We start from the raw sequence: 12,340 nt of genomic DNA, 5'->3' as shown, positions 1-12,340 counted from the left end.
TGGAGGTGATCAGTTTGTGGCACTGCCGAGGTGGTATGGAAGCCCAGGTTTCTTTGACAGTGGCCTTCAGCTCATCTGCATTTTTTGGTCTCTTGTTTCTCATTTTCCGCTTGACAATACCCCATAGATTCTCTATGGGGTTCAGGTCTGGTGAGTTTGCTGGCCAGTCAAGCACACCAACACCATGGTCATTTAACCAACTTTTGGTGCTTTTGGCAGTGTGGGCAGGTGCCAAATCCTGCTGGAAAATGAAATCAGCATCTTTAAAAAGCTGGTCAGCAGAAGGAAGCATGAAGTGCTCCAAAATTACTTGGTAAACGGGTGCAGTGACTTTGGTTTTCAAAAAACACAATGGACCAACACCAGCAGATGACATTGCACCCCAAATCATCACAGACTGTGGAAACTTAACACTGGACTTCAAACAACTTGGGCTATGAGCTTCTCCACCCTTCCTCCAGACTCTAGGACCTTGGTTTCCAAATGAAATACAAAACTTGCTCTCATCTGAAAAGAGGACTTTGGACCACTGGGCAACAGTCCAGTTCTTCTTCTCCTTAGCCCAGGTAAGACGCCTCTGACGTTGTCTGTGGTTCAGGAGTGGCTTAACAAGAGGAATACGACAACTGTAGCCAAATTCCTTGACACGTCTGTGTGTGGTGGCTCTTGATGCCTTGACCCCAGCCTCAGTCCATTCCTTGTGAAGTTCACCCAAATTCTTGAATCGATTTTGCTTGACAATCCTCATAAGGCTGCGGTTCTCTCGGTTGGTTGTGCATCTTTTTCTTCCACACTTTTTCCTTCCACTCAACTTTCTGTTAACATGCTTGGATACAGCACTCTGTGAACAGCCAGCTTCTTTGGCAATGAATGTTTGTGGCTTACCCTTCTTGTGAAGGGTGTCAATGATTGTCTTCTGGACAACTGTCAGATCAGCAGTCTTCCCCATGATTGTGTAGCCTAGTGAACCAAACTGAGAGACCATTTTGAAGGCTCAGGAAATCTTTGCAGGTGTTTTGAGTTGATTAGCTGATTGGCATGTCACTATATTCTAATTTTTTGAGATAGTGAATTGGTGGGTTTTTGTTAAATGTGAGCCAAAATCATCACAATTAAAAGAACCAAAGACTTAAACTACTTCAGTCTGTGTGCATTGAATTTATTAAATACACGAGTTTCACAATTTGAGTTGAATTACTGAAATAAATGAACTTTTCCACGACATTCTAATTTATTGAGATGCACCTGTACCTGTGGATGTATTTTAAGGCCTACCTTCAAACTCAGTGCCTCTTTGCTTGACATCATGTGAAGATCAAAAGAAATCAGTCAAGACCTCAGAAAAAAAATTGTGGACCTCTACAAGTCTAGTTCATATTTGGGAGCAATTTCCAAATGCCTGAAGATACCACGTTCATCTGTACAAACAATAGTACGCAAGTATAAACACCGGGACCACGCAGCCATCATACCGCTCAGGAAGGAGACGCATTCTGTCTCCTAGAGATTAATGTAGTTTGGTGTGAAAAGTGCAAATCAATCCCAGAACAACAGCAAAGGACCTTGTGAAGATGCTGGAGGAAACAGGTAGACAAGTATCTATATCCACAGTAAAACGAGTCTTATATCAACATAACCTGAAAGGCTGCTCAGCAAGGAAGAAGCCATTGCTCCAAAACTGCCATAAAAAATCCAGACTACAGTTTGCAAATGCACATGTGGACGAAGATATTACTTTTTGGAGAAATGTCCTCTGGTCTGATGAAACAAAATTTGAACTTTTTGGCCATAATTCACAAAATAGATGGCATCATGAGGAAGGAAAATTATGTGGATGTATTGAAGCAACATCTCAAGACATCAGCCATGAAGTTAAAGCTCGGTCGCAAATGGGTCTTCCAAATGGACAATGACCCCAAGCATACCTCCAAAGTTGTGGCAAAATGGCTTAAGGACAACAAAGTCAATGTATTGGAGTGGCCATCACAAAGCCCTGACCTCAATCCAATAGATCATTTGTGGGCAGAACTGAAAAAGCATGTGCGAATAAGGAGGCCTACAAACCTGACTCAGTTACACCAGTTCTGTCTGGAGGAATGGGCCAAAATTCCAGCAACTTATTGTGAGAAGCTTGTGGAAGACTACCCAAAACGATTGACCCAAGTTAAACTATTTAAAGGCAATGCTACCAAATACTAACAAAGTGTATGTACACTTCTGACCCACTGGGAATGTGATGAAAGAAATAAAAGCTGAAATAAATAATTCTCTCTACTATTATTCTGACATTGAAAAGCACATTATGCACCACAATTTTTCAGTAAAACAGTAGATCACTTTTCACATTTTTATGATTGAAATTTACTCGCACAATGACAATCTGAGGAAACAACGAGCTGAAAAATTGCTGGCTCATGAGGAAGTGGGACTCTCAACTTTTTTCCCTAGATAAATGGAGTGTAGTTGCTAATTTGACAGGTGGGACAAAAGATGAAATATTTTCCCAGGTCTAATCTTATGTTGTTTCACTGAATTTATGTAATCATGTTTCAGTGTTGACTCAACAATGTTAAAAATACAGTGTAGAGTCGGTCTCCTCTATAAATGACTAACACATTAGTCACTAGGGAGCGTGACATGAGTAGGTAGTGCACATACAGAAGAGCACACATCAACGGTACTCTGTCCATTGAGGGGGCACTTGGGTTTCCTATTTCATCTATGTAGGAGAAGCCATTTCATATCTGTATAAAACTGAATAAATACAGAATATTTTAAATATCTGTTCATTATCAGATTGACCTATAGCCTTGTCAATAGAACAAACTGTCATGTTAAACTGTTACTCAAATCTGAGTGCATCTCATGTCATTGCAGTATTTATTGTGGGAGCATTGTGCCCCCATGTGGACACTAACTAAATTCTAAGGACACCTGTAGAGAAATTGTTGGTCTTGTTTCAGGAGCCAGATTTTACATTGACTCAAAAATATTTAAGCCTTTTAAAGATTTACGCATTTAAATTTAATATATAAAAATCCATAAAATTAAATTAAGTAATGTAACAAAATAAAATAAAAAATATGAAGAACGTTATATTTAAAAAAAAAAATCATATATTAAATAAAATATATAAAATTACATTTATAAAATGTAAAATATTATGTTTTTTATATTTGTATTTTATTTTGTTAAGATTACTTAATTAAAAAACTTTATATTAAATAAAATGTATACAATTTAATTTATAAAACTTAAAATACTAAGTTTTTCATGTTTTTATTTTATTCTTTTAAAGATTACTTAATTAAAAAAAACTTAATATTTTAAATATTTTATATATTAAATAAAATATTTAAAATTACATTTATAAAACTTAAAATATTATGTTTTTCATATTTGTATTTTATTTTGTTAAGATTACTTAATTAAAAAACTTTATATTAAATAAAATGTATACACTTTAATTTATAAAACTTAAAATATTAAGTTTTTCAATATATACAATTACATTTATAAAATTTAAAATACTAAGTTTTTCATGTTTTTATTTTATTTTTTTAAAGATTATTTATTTAAAAAAACGTAATATTTTAAATATTTTATATATTAATAAAATACATAAAATTACATTTATAAAACTTAAATATTAATTTTTTTCACATTTTTATTTTATTTAGTTAAAGATTACTTAATTTAAAAAAATTTAATATTTAAAATATTTAATATATTAAAAGAAAATATATAAAATTAATTTTATAAAACTTAAAATATTATGTTTTTCATATTTTTATTCCATTTTGTTAATTGTTCATTCAATTTGATGGAATTTTGTTATGAAATTGAAATGCGTAAATCTTAAAATTATTTTTGTGAGTGTTGCACATGAAGTGGTGACCCAACACAGTATCAAAATTAATTGTTTATCATAGAAAATTAAACAAAAATGTTCTTTAAATCAAACCTTAAAATGTATTAATATTACAATGAACTGCATAGGACCCAATGCAAAGGTTTGGAGGCTTGCTTCTACAAAGTGACAAATTTGCATCAAAATGACTAATGACTTCAACAAGAGACGTAAGAACCATTTTCTCCTCGCTTTTACAATTTCATAAGCCTATTTTGATATTTATGCACAATTATACAGAAATTTCATTGTTTTTACCTAATGCCCGGGAGTCCTCTGAGTCCAAGGCACAAGCATTGAGCACTGAACGTTTAATGTTTGTTTGAGTGACTTTTTTTTTGTTATTCAGGCATTTAGGATATTTACAGACACTATGTTAGATACTATTGCTATAACAGGACTGCCAGACGCATATTTTTCACACATAAACACCCATTCAAACACACTATCGTATTATGTTCATTTCAAAATAGTACTTCTGCATTTCTCTTAAGTGAGGCTTTAACAGCCTGTCATCAATGGTATTATACATGCACAGCATTAGCTGTTACAATTTATTCGCTAAATGTCCTCTACCCACACACAGTACTCCACTGCATTTCAATAAATCCTTAAAGCCAGACAGATGAATTCATAATCTGCATCTGTGAGAAGAGTGCAAACCGGCACATGAGCTCTGAACACTGACGTGTTGTCAGTACGGCTTCCCTCCGAGACCCGTGATGATCTGCTCTCGCTCCTCAGCGGTCGGCATATCCGGCTTCACTCCGTCACGCTGACGCTGCAGCATCACGGCATGCTGAGAGAGCAGGAGACAAAAAGAGTAAAACATTGAGTTAAATAGAGAGAAATTTAACTATGGTTAAAATGTTGGTATGTACTACCGGTCAAAAGTATGTACATACTCCACTGAATTTGTCTCTCATGATCCTAAAAACCTTTTGATCTGGAGGTGTATGCTTAAATGTGACAAAATGTATACTGTGCTTACATATACATTTCTTTACAAAACAACAGTTTTAATTGAACCCTCCTATTGTGTTTGGGTCAATTGTGGCTTTACACATGATATTATGTAGATTTTGTTTGTACAAATTAGATTTTACATTTTGCCTCTTTCCTGTACTCTCTCACACACTTTTTTGTCTCTCACTGGGACAAACATGCACACACACATAAACATACAGTGACACACAGACACACACACACACACGTTCCTGTACAAAACAGGCATGACTGACGTAACAAACATAACAAATAAACTAAATCAAAGGTACTACTGTCTAAAGCGGGTGTGGAAAGATTTTGTTCAAGCACACATTAGTCTAAATTGGGCGTGAAAGAGGAAATTCAGAACCAGCTTACAGCAAACTCACGCATCAACATTCAACAGTTCATGCATATTAATAGAATAGATTCAGCTTAAAAACACAGTAAAGAAGGATTAACGTTGTATACTTGAGTTGTACAGTTGTTTTGATGAAGTTTATTTGAAAAAGAATACGTTGGTTTCATCAATTTTGACCAACAAGTTGTACCGAGCAGTTATGAGTAATAGGAAATTCATTCAAATTACTAGTAATTCTCACATTAGATGTTTATATAAATTGTACATTATGTTATATTTAGATACAATTTCACAGAAATGTTGACAAAAAAGATGTCTTCACATGTATCACACTGGTTTTGCTGTAGTTCATGTATATTTTGAAATGTCAAAGAATTTATTTTATACTTTTATATTTGTCAGTTTTATATATATCAATCTTTTTACACATAGAAACAGTTACTTATTTATGACTTACATTATTGTTTTAGATGAAAAGCATCGGGTTATAAATGATTTATAGGCTTGAATTCCACCGGGTCAAAATTGACCCGCGAATGTAAAAGGTGTATGCAGATTCTGAACGCAATTGGAGGGTTAAAAAATGTAATGGATGAGTAGGATCAGATGGTGAAGGAAAAGCAGTCAACAAATGTCCAGCATACATGGGAACAACTTCAATACTGTTTAAAACTGACTACCACCCCTGGAGTCGCGAGTTCGAATCCAGGGTGTGCTGAGTGACTCCAGCCAGGTCTCCTAAGCAACCAAATTGGCCCGGTTGCTAGGGAGGGTAGAGTCACATGGGGTAACCTCCTCGTGGTCGCTATAATGTGGCTCTCGCTCTCGGTGGGGCGCATGGTGAGTTGTGCGTGGATGCCGCGGAGAATAGCGTAAAACCTCCACACACGCTATATCTCCGCGGTAACATGCTCAGCAAGTCACGTGATAAGATTCGCGGGTTGACGGTCTCAGAAGTGGAGGCAACTGAGATTCGTCCTCCGCCACCCGGATTGAGGCGAGTCACTACGCCACCACGAGGACCTACTAAGTAGTGGGAATTGGGCATTCCAAATTGGGGAGAAAAGACCAAAAAAAAAAAAAAAAAAAAAACTGTTTAAAACGCATCCCAGGATTGGGAAAGATTAGACCACTTGATGTGTTTAACATAATTCCCATACTTCCATTTGTGTTATTTCATAGTTTGGATGATTATTATTCTTTTGAGTGATGTCAAGAGAGTGTGTAAATATTAGTATGTATAAATGTGGTATATTTGGAGTTCATCAAACAAAGCAAATTTTTCGACAAAGTAAACATAGTTATGAAACAGTTCTGCTTACATCAGAAATTAAACTCGACATTCGACATTTAACCATGCGCAGGATCTGAATTATAGATATCAACAATTCAATTTTCACTACACTGTAAATCCTAATGTTGTCATTACTGGAAAAATCAAGTTGTTTTAATTAAACTTTACCTGAAATGTCAAGCCCTTATAATATCTATGTTCCTTGGACTTATTTTTCTTAAAAATCCATAGACTTGGGGGGGCCTGGGTAGCTCAGCGAGTATTGACGCTGACTACCACCCCTGGAGTCGTGAGTTCGAATCCAGGGCGTGCTGAGTGACTCCAGCCAGGTCTCCTAAGCAACCAAATTGGCCCGGTTGCTAGGGAGGGTAGAGTCACATGGGGTAACCTCCTCGTGGTTGCGATTAGTGGTTCTCGCTCTCAGTGGGGCGCGTGGTAAATTGTGCGTGGATCACGGAGAGTAGCATGAGCCTCCACATGCTGTGAGTCTCCGCGGTGTCATGCACAATGAGCTACGTGATAAGATGTGTGGATTGACGGTCTCAGAAGCGGAGGCAACTGAGACTTGTCCTCCGCCACCTGGATTGAAGTGAGTAACCGTGCCACCACGTGGACCTACTAAGTAGTGGGAATTGGGCATTCCAAAATTGGAAAAAATCCATAGACTTAAGATGTTGTCTTAATAACTCAAACTATTGAGTATAAAGTTGGGACTTTGGGGAATACCCATAACAGTTCTTCTTGTGCATGTGCAACTGAAGTACAGGTACATATGTATTTCTGTGGAGAAATGTGTTTATTTTAAAGGTGAAAATAAACTTTCCAAAATTGAAATTTCTCACATAATTTACTCTACAAAATGACTTAAATATTGGTCTGTTTCTCACCCACATCTATCACATCACTTCTGAAGACATGGATTAAACCACTGGAGTCTTATGGATTACTTTTATGCTGACTTTATGGACATTCAAAGTTCAGGCCCTCATTCACTTGCATTATATGGACCTACAGAGCTGAAATATTCTTCTAAAAATCTTTGTTTGTGTTCAGCAGAAGAAAGAAAGTCATGCACATCTGGGATGGCATGAGGGTGAGTAAATGATGAGAGAATTAAAATTTTGGGGTGAACTGTCCCTTTAATGATTGACCAATGATCCGTTATAATTTTCATTATTTAAGCTGTGTTATTGTATGACCTAAATTTGAGTCCATTCAATTACAGTTATTAAGTAAAAACAACAACATTTAAATAGCAAATCTGAAGTCAGTCTACTTGCATCTGGTTACCTTAACTTTAATAGTTAAGTTCATTCTATAAGATCACCAAGTTAAATGAACATAATTACACAAGTTTTAGAGACACCATTACTCAATTCAATTGAGGGAATGAGTTTACTCAATCAATTGAGTAAAGTCAATTTAATTAGGGTTTCAGTGTAGTTCAAATGCTAATCTTTAATATCAGGAATAGAATTACTACTAGTAAAAGTGATAATTGTTTTAAACAGTTATTACATTCGCATTAGTAAAAATGGTCATTCTTGAAATCAAAAATGGAATTTCAGCTAGAAAAAAAACAACATTCATAATATCTGTAATTACATTTTCACTAGAAGAAATCACTAGTACACTGATCTGTAATTCACTCCTGTTCAAAACACTATAATAGATAAGAATCTGTCATTTCTTACTAGCTGCAGCTCCAATTTCACATATCAGCAATACACTTTATAGTAGTAAATTACATTTTTTTTATATCAATGATTATATTGTTAATAGTGCAAATGTCCATTCCTGATATAAACAATTATAAATAATATAAACAAAAAGCAAAAATGCTCATTTTTTGATAACTGTAATGTGGTTTTCACTAATGGTCCTGTTTATTTCAGATATCTATAATAAGATTGTAACTAGTAATAAAGCCTTTTAAGATATCTTTAAATACTCTTCAGTTTATTGACATCTGAAATACATTTCCAGATATCTGAAATACCAAATCTAACATGTTGAAATACATTTACACTTAGCATTTTCACTAGTTGTAATTCTATTGTTGATATTAGGAATTGGTACCATTACTAGTGGCACTAGTAACAATGTAATAATTAACTAGTACAAAATTAATTATAGATATCAGTACTTGCGTTCTGCATGAGTGAATGAGAAATCATTGTGAAACTCTACTAATTCAAATGCAATTACAGATATCAAGAATTATGTTTTTTACAAGCTGATATTCCATTTTTGATATCAAGAATGTTTATTATCATTTTAACTTGTGAAACTTGAATTGATGATATCTATAATTCACATCCTGATTAAATGCTGAAAGGGCTTGCGATACAAACGTATAATTACAACAATTATAAGACAATGGTGTCTCCATATATTTACCCAGTACTTCCTGCAGTTTTTATACCTCATGAAGTATGCAGAACACATGCTCTTATCATAGTTATATGTGTCCAAACATTTTTGGGAACCATCACTCTCCTGTGCGCACAGACAAACACATTATTAGAATCTGTTGTATAGACGATAGAAAGTCATGATACATCACACAGCGTAGACTACAGTTAGAACTGTACACTACACTCGCAGTACTGAACGCAAATTTCAAGTGAAAACATTATTTTATATAGTTTAAATCAAAATGTTAAATCTAACCACACACATTCACACTTACCTCAATGCACGGGTTGATATCCACATTCCGAACCTTCCGTGCACCTGATTTGTTATTCATGCTCCAACTTCATCCGTGTCACTTCTGGAATATCAGAAAGCTCCAGTTACACTGGAATGTCAGTATGGATGCATGTTTCTCTTTGCATCTCTTTGTCGTTTGAATAGTTTGCAGAACATAAAACATAGAATGAGTGCAAAATCAAAGGCATTGTTTTTGTTACATTGGAGTTAAAATTATAATTATTTGAGACCACATATGATTTTGATTTGATCTATTTTTTTGCTCCTGATATTATGCAAAACCATATACATGATCCAATGAGGTTTATAAATATAAATGACACCAAATGTGTTGTGACCTCTAAAGAAGCATGTATAAGACATATTTAGACATATACCAAATATACAGTACTGTGTATACACACCAAATATCGTTTTTATGTTTACGGCGCCTTTTGTGAAGTTAACTGATAAATAAAAACTCATCATGGCATTATTTTTGAAAACAGCTTAAAACTTATGCACAGTACTGTATGTAATTATGTAAAGATATGCAATTATTATTACATTACATTAATTGTTATTGCAGTATATAATTTAAAACAAAAAAATATGACACAGAGAACAATGTGACAAAAATACACGCAAGTCCTACTCCGATGTTTAAATGTCACGATTGTTACCATCTTTTACCATCTATTTGCATTAGTTTATATTCAGCTGGTCACGTTTATGATTTCGTTAGCCATCTAAGCTGCATATTTAAAGCTAGTGACGTGAAAAAGCAAATTAATATATTCATGCATCCGAGAGAAACGTATAAACAAATCAGAAACACATTTGATTTCAATTAATTTTTTATCCTCACTGTAATACGATGACTTCAGATCGATCACATTCTTGCACTAAAAAAGGCTAAATACAGTGCAACAATTACAGTTTGACAGAAAGCAGGTGTCTCAATATGCTTTTAAAGTTCTTTTTAATTAGACACATCATCTAAAAAACAGTGCTCCTGCAGGAGACACTGGATAAACAAAAACAAAGGGAAACAAAGATGTTCGTCAAGCACGCGTTTACATATAAAAACAAATGGATGGTTGCAAAAGCGTTCGGTGTGAACAGCCCCTTAAAGTTGGTCTCTTATAAGCGTTTCTCAGATTAAGCACTGAGTTTTTTAAACGCTTTGTCAGGAAAGATGTTCAACTTGGAAATGTGTGTATCGAGATCCTTGCGTTTGGTTCCAGTCTGTTGTGTTTCATCAGATTGAACAGCCCCTGGCCTGTGCTCATAGTCTGAGCCGCTTCACCACCGAGTTCAGCCGAATACCACTGCTATCTGTGAATATTGCTACCCTACATACAACTGTACTGGATAAAAAAACAATGTGGTATTTCGCTGTTATTATGAAGCTTGAGTCTGGTGTAGTAGGAAACAGTGCAAGTGTAACACCATGTGAAATGTCTGTTGAAGCGTTTTCCCCCCTCATTTTACTTTTGACTTAACATTTGAGAATATGGACCGACTAAAATTTTTTATTTATTTTATTATGCACATTAGTTGAAAATGAAATGCTCTTTTTTTAACAGCCAGGAATGTTCTTTGCAATAAAATAACAGTGCTGAATGATTTATGTATTTATTGCACCCTCTTGTGGACTAAGGAAACAACATCAATTTAAAATTCAAATATTAGTTCATATATATTAATATTTATATATTTATTTCATTTTAAAAGTACAATCCATTTTCATGGTTCAGTCTGTAATGTTTATTTTTGTAATAAATTTCAGCACTATTTTAATTTGAGTGTTATTTTTCATTCAGTATCAATTTTAAAAGCTATCAGTTGATTAATCGGTTATCGGCTGGTACTGCCCAACTTAGTTATCGTATCGGTAATATCCATTATCAGTCGACCTCTAACGGTTACTGAGATTCGGTGAGTAGTATTCGGCTGGTCATGTGATTCTAACATGGCAGCCCCCATGTGTGGACCCTCTCCATGTAGAATAAAACAGCTTTGATAAGGTTTCTGATATGACTGGACTCTTCTTTTTAATGTGAGTGGTCAAGATTTCATACACATGTTTCAAAATTACAATTAATGTCTTTAGGAGTAAATCTTTTTAACTGAGGAAAAAAATACTGAGTGCACCTTTAAGAATACTATCATTTTAGAGGACACTGCGGTCACTGCTTAACATACCCATTTTTACATGAAAAACGTGTGCTTTAGAAGGATGATTACACAAGAAAGCACGGCAAAACATACACAAACATGTGCATCAGGCGATGCATGAGTCAAAAATAAAATATAATGCAACGATACATTTAGATTGTAGTGCGCATGTGCTAGTAGATGCATTACGGGAGATGAAGAGAGGTGCCGAACTTAGTAGTTCAGATGACTTTGATGCACAAAGGTTGCTATTGAGGTCATACTGTAATGCAATATATTAAAGCACCTCATATTTATTAATATGATACTAATTACATAATGCATATTATTAAAATCCGCACAACCTGAATCTGATGGTTCACCTACCTACAAGGCTGTCGCACACTTAACGTCTCAAAATGCATGGTTATAAATGTTTCGAAATGTTGTGAAAAACCACCTAAAGATGTTTTAGAAAAGTGAGCACTCAGTCGTACACTAAACCTAGTTCAAAACAAAGAAAGACTTACAGCACAGTCCACTAACCTCGCTGTCATTCAAACTAGTGACGGAGGACTGGTAGCGTTGCTTGAGCTGAATGTAACATAACGCGCATACGTTATGGGATTTATATGTACAAGTTGCCATAAATAGGACACTTTTTTTTATTTTTATTTTTTTTATTATTATTGAAACACAAGAGGCGTGTGCTTCCCACTGAGTAATTACTTTAATGTTGCATGTACTCACAGTATAACGCTCAACCTTCCCCCCATGTCAGAACAAGCGTCACACTCAAAACAGCACAACTCGACTTCACGTTACCTGAAAGTGATTGACAGGCGCCGATGGCCAATCAAACAGCGAATCTGAGGCGCGGACTTCTTGATTGACACCTCGTCTGGCCAATGGAACAAAGCCGGCGATTGTCGTG

At 35.1% G+C, this 12,340-nt stretch overlaps 1 protein-coding gene across 3 annotated transcripts; it reads right to left on the bottom strand.

Annotated features, from left to right (window-relative positions):
• Positions 1-4,003: 4,003 nt before the first annotated feature.
• LOC127454381 (coiled-coil-helix-coiled-coil-helix domain-containing protein 7-like) lies at positions 4,004-12,267 on the bottom strand. Of its 3 annotated transcripts, none has more exons than XM_051721562.1 (4): positions 12,232-12,267; positions 9,245-9,328; positions 8,953-9,051; positions 4,004-4,709 (listed from the first exon to the last, which is right to left on the bottom strand). In XM_051721562.1, the coding sequence occupies exons 2-4, from the start codon at positions 9,302-9,304 to the stop codon at positions 4,605-4,607; spliced, it is 264 nt and encodes an 87-aa protein (XP_051577522.1). In that variant the 5' UTR covers positions 9,305-9,328; positions 12,232-12,267; the 3' UTR covers positions 4,004-4,604. The 3 variants fall into 3 exon arrangements, with proteins under 3 accessions (XP_051577522.1, XP_051577513.1, XP_051577530.1); XM_051721553.1 differs by lacking the exon at positions 12,232-12,267 and adding an exon at positions 12,157-12,211; XM_051721570.1 differs by lacking the exon at positions 12,232-12,267 and adding an exon at positions 11,953-11,991.
• Between the last annotated feature and the right edge of the window lie 73 nt (positions 12,268-12,340).

The sequence above is a fragment of the Myxocyprinus asiaticus genome, chromosome 2 (genome assembly GCF_019703515.2).
Source record: "Myxocyprinus asiaticus isolate MX2 ecotype Aquarium Trade chromosome 2, UBuf_Myxa_2, whole genome shotgun sequence".
Lineage (NCBI taxonomy): Eukaryota > Metazoa > Chordata > Actinopteri > Cypriniformes > Catostomidae > Myxocyprinus > Myxocyprinus asiaticus.
This window is presented reverse-complemented; position numbering and strand designations above follow the sequence as displayed.

What these genes read in the sequence shown, in the direction of transcription:
- LOC127454381 (XM_051721562.1), bottom strand. Translation starts at nt 9,304, where the DNA reads ATGAATAACAAATCAGGTGCACGGAAGGTTCGGAATGTGGATATCAAC. An exon ending in ATATCAACCCGTGCATTGAG is followed by an intron (nt 9,052 to 9,244) that starts GTAAGTGTGAAT and finishes CTGTGCGCACAG; the next exon opens with GAGAGTGATGGTTCCCAAAA. An exon ending in AAAACTGCAGGAAGTACTGG is followed by an intron (nt 4,710 to 8,952) that starts GTAAATATATGG and finishes CTGCTCTCTCAG; the next exon opens with CATGCCGTGATGCTGCAGCG.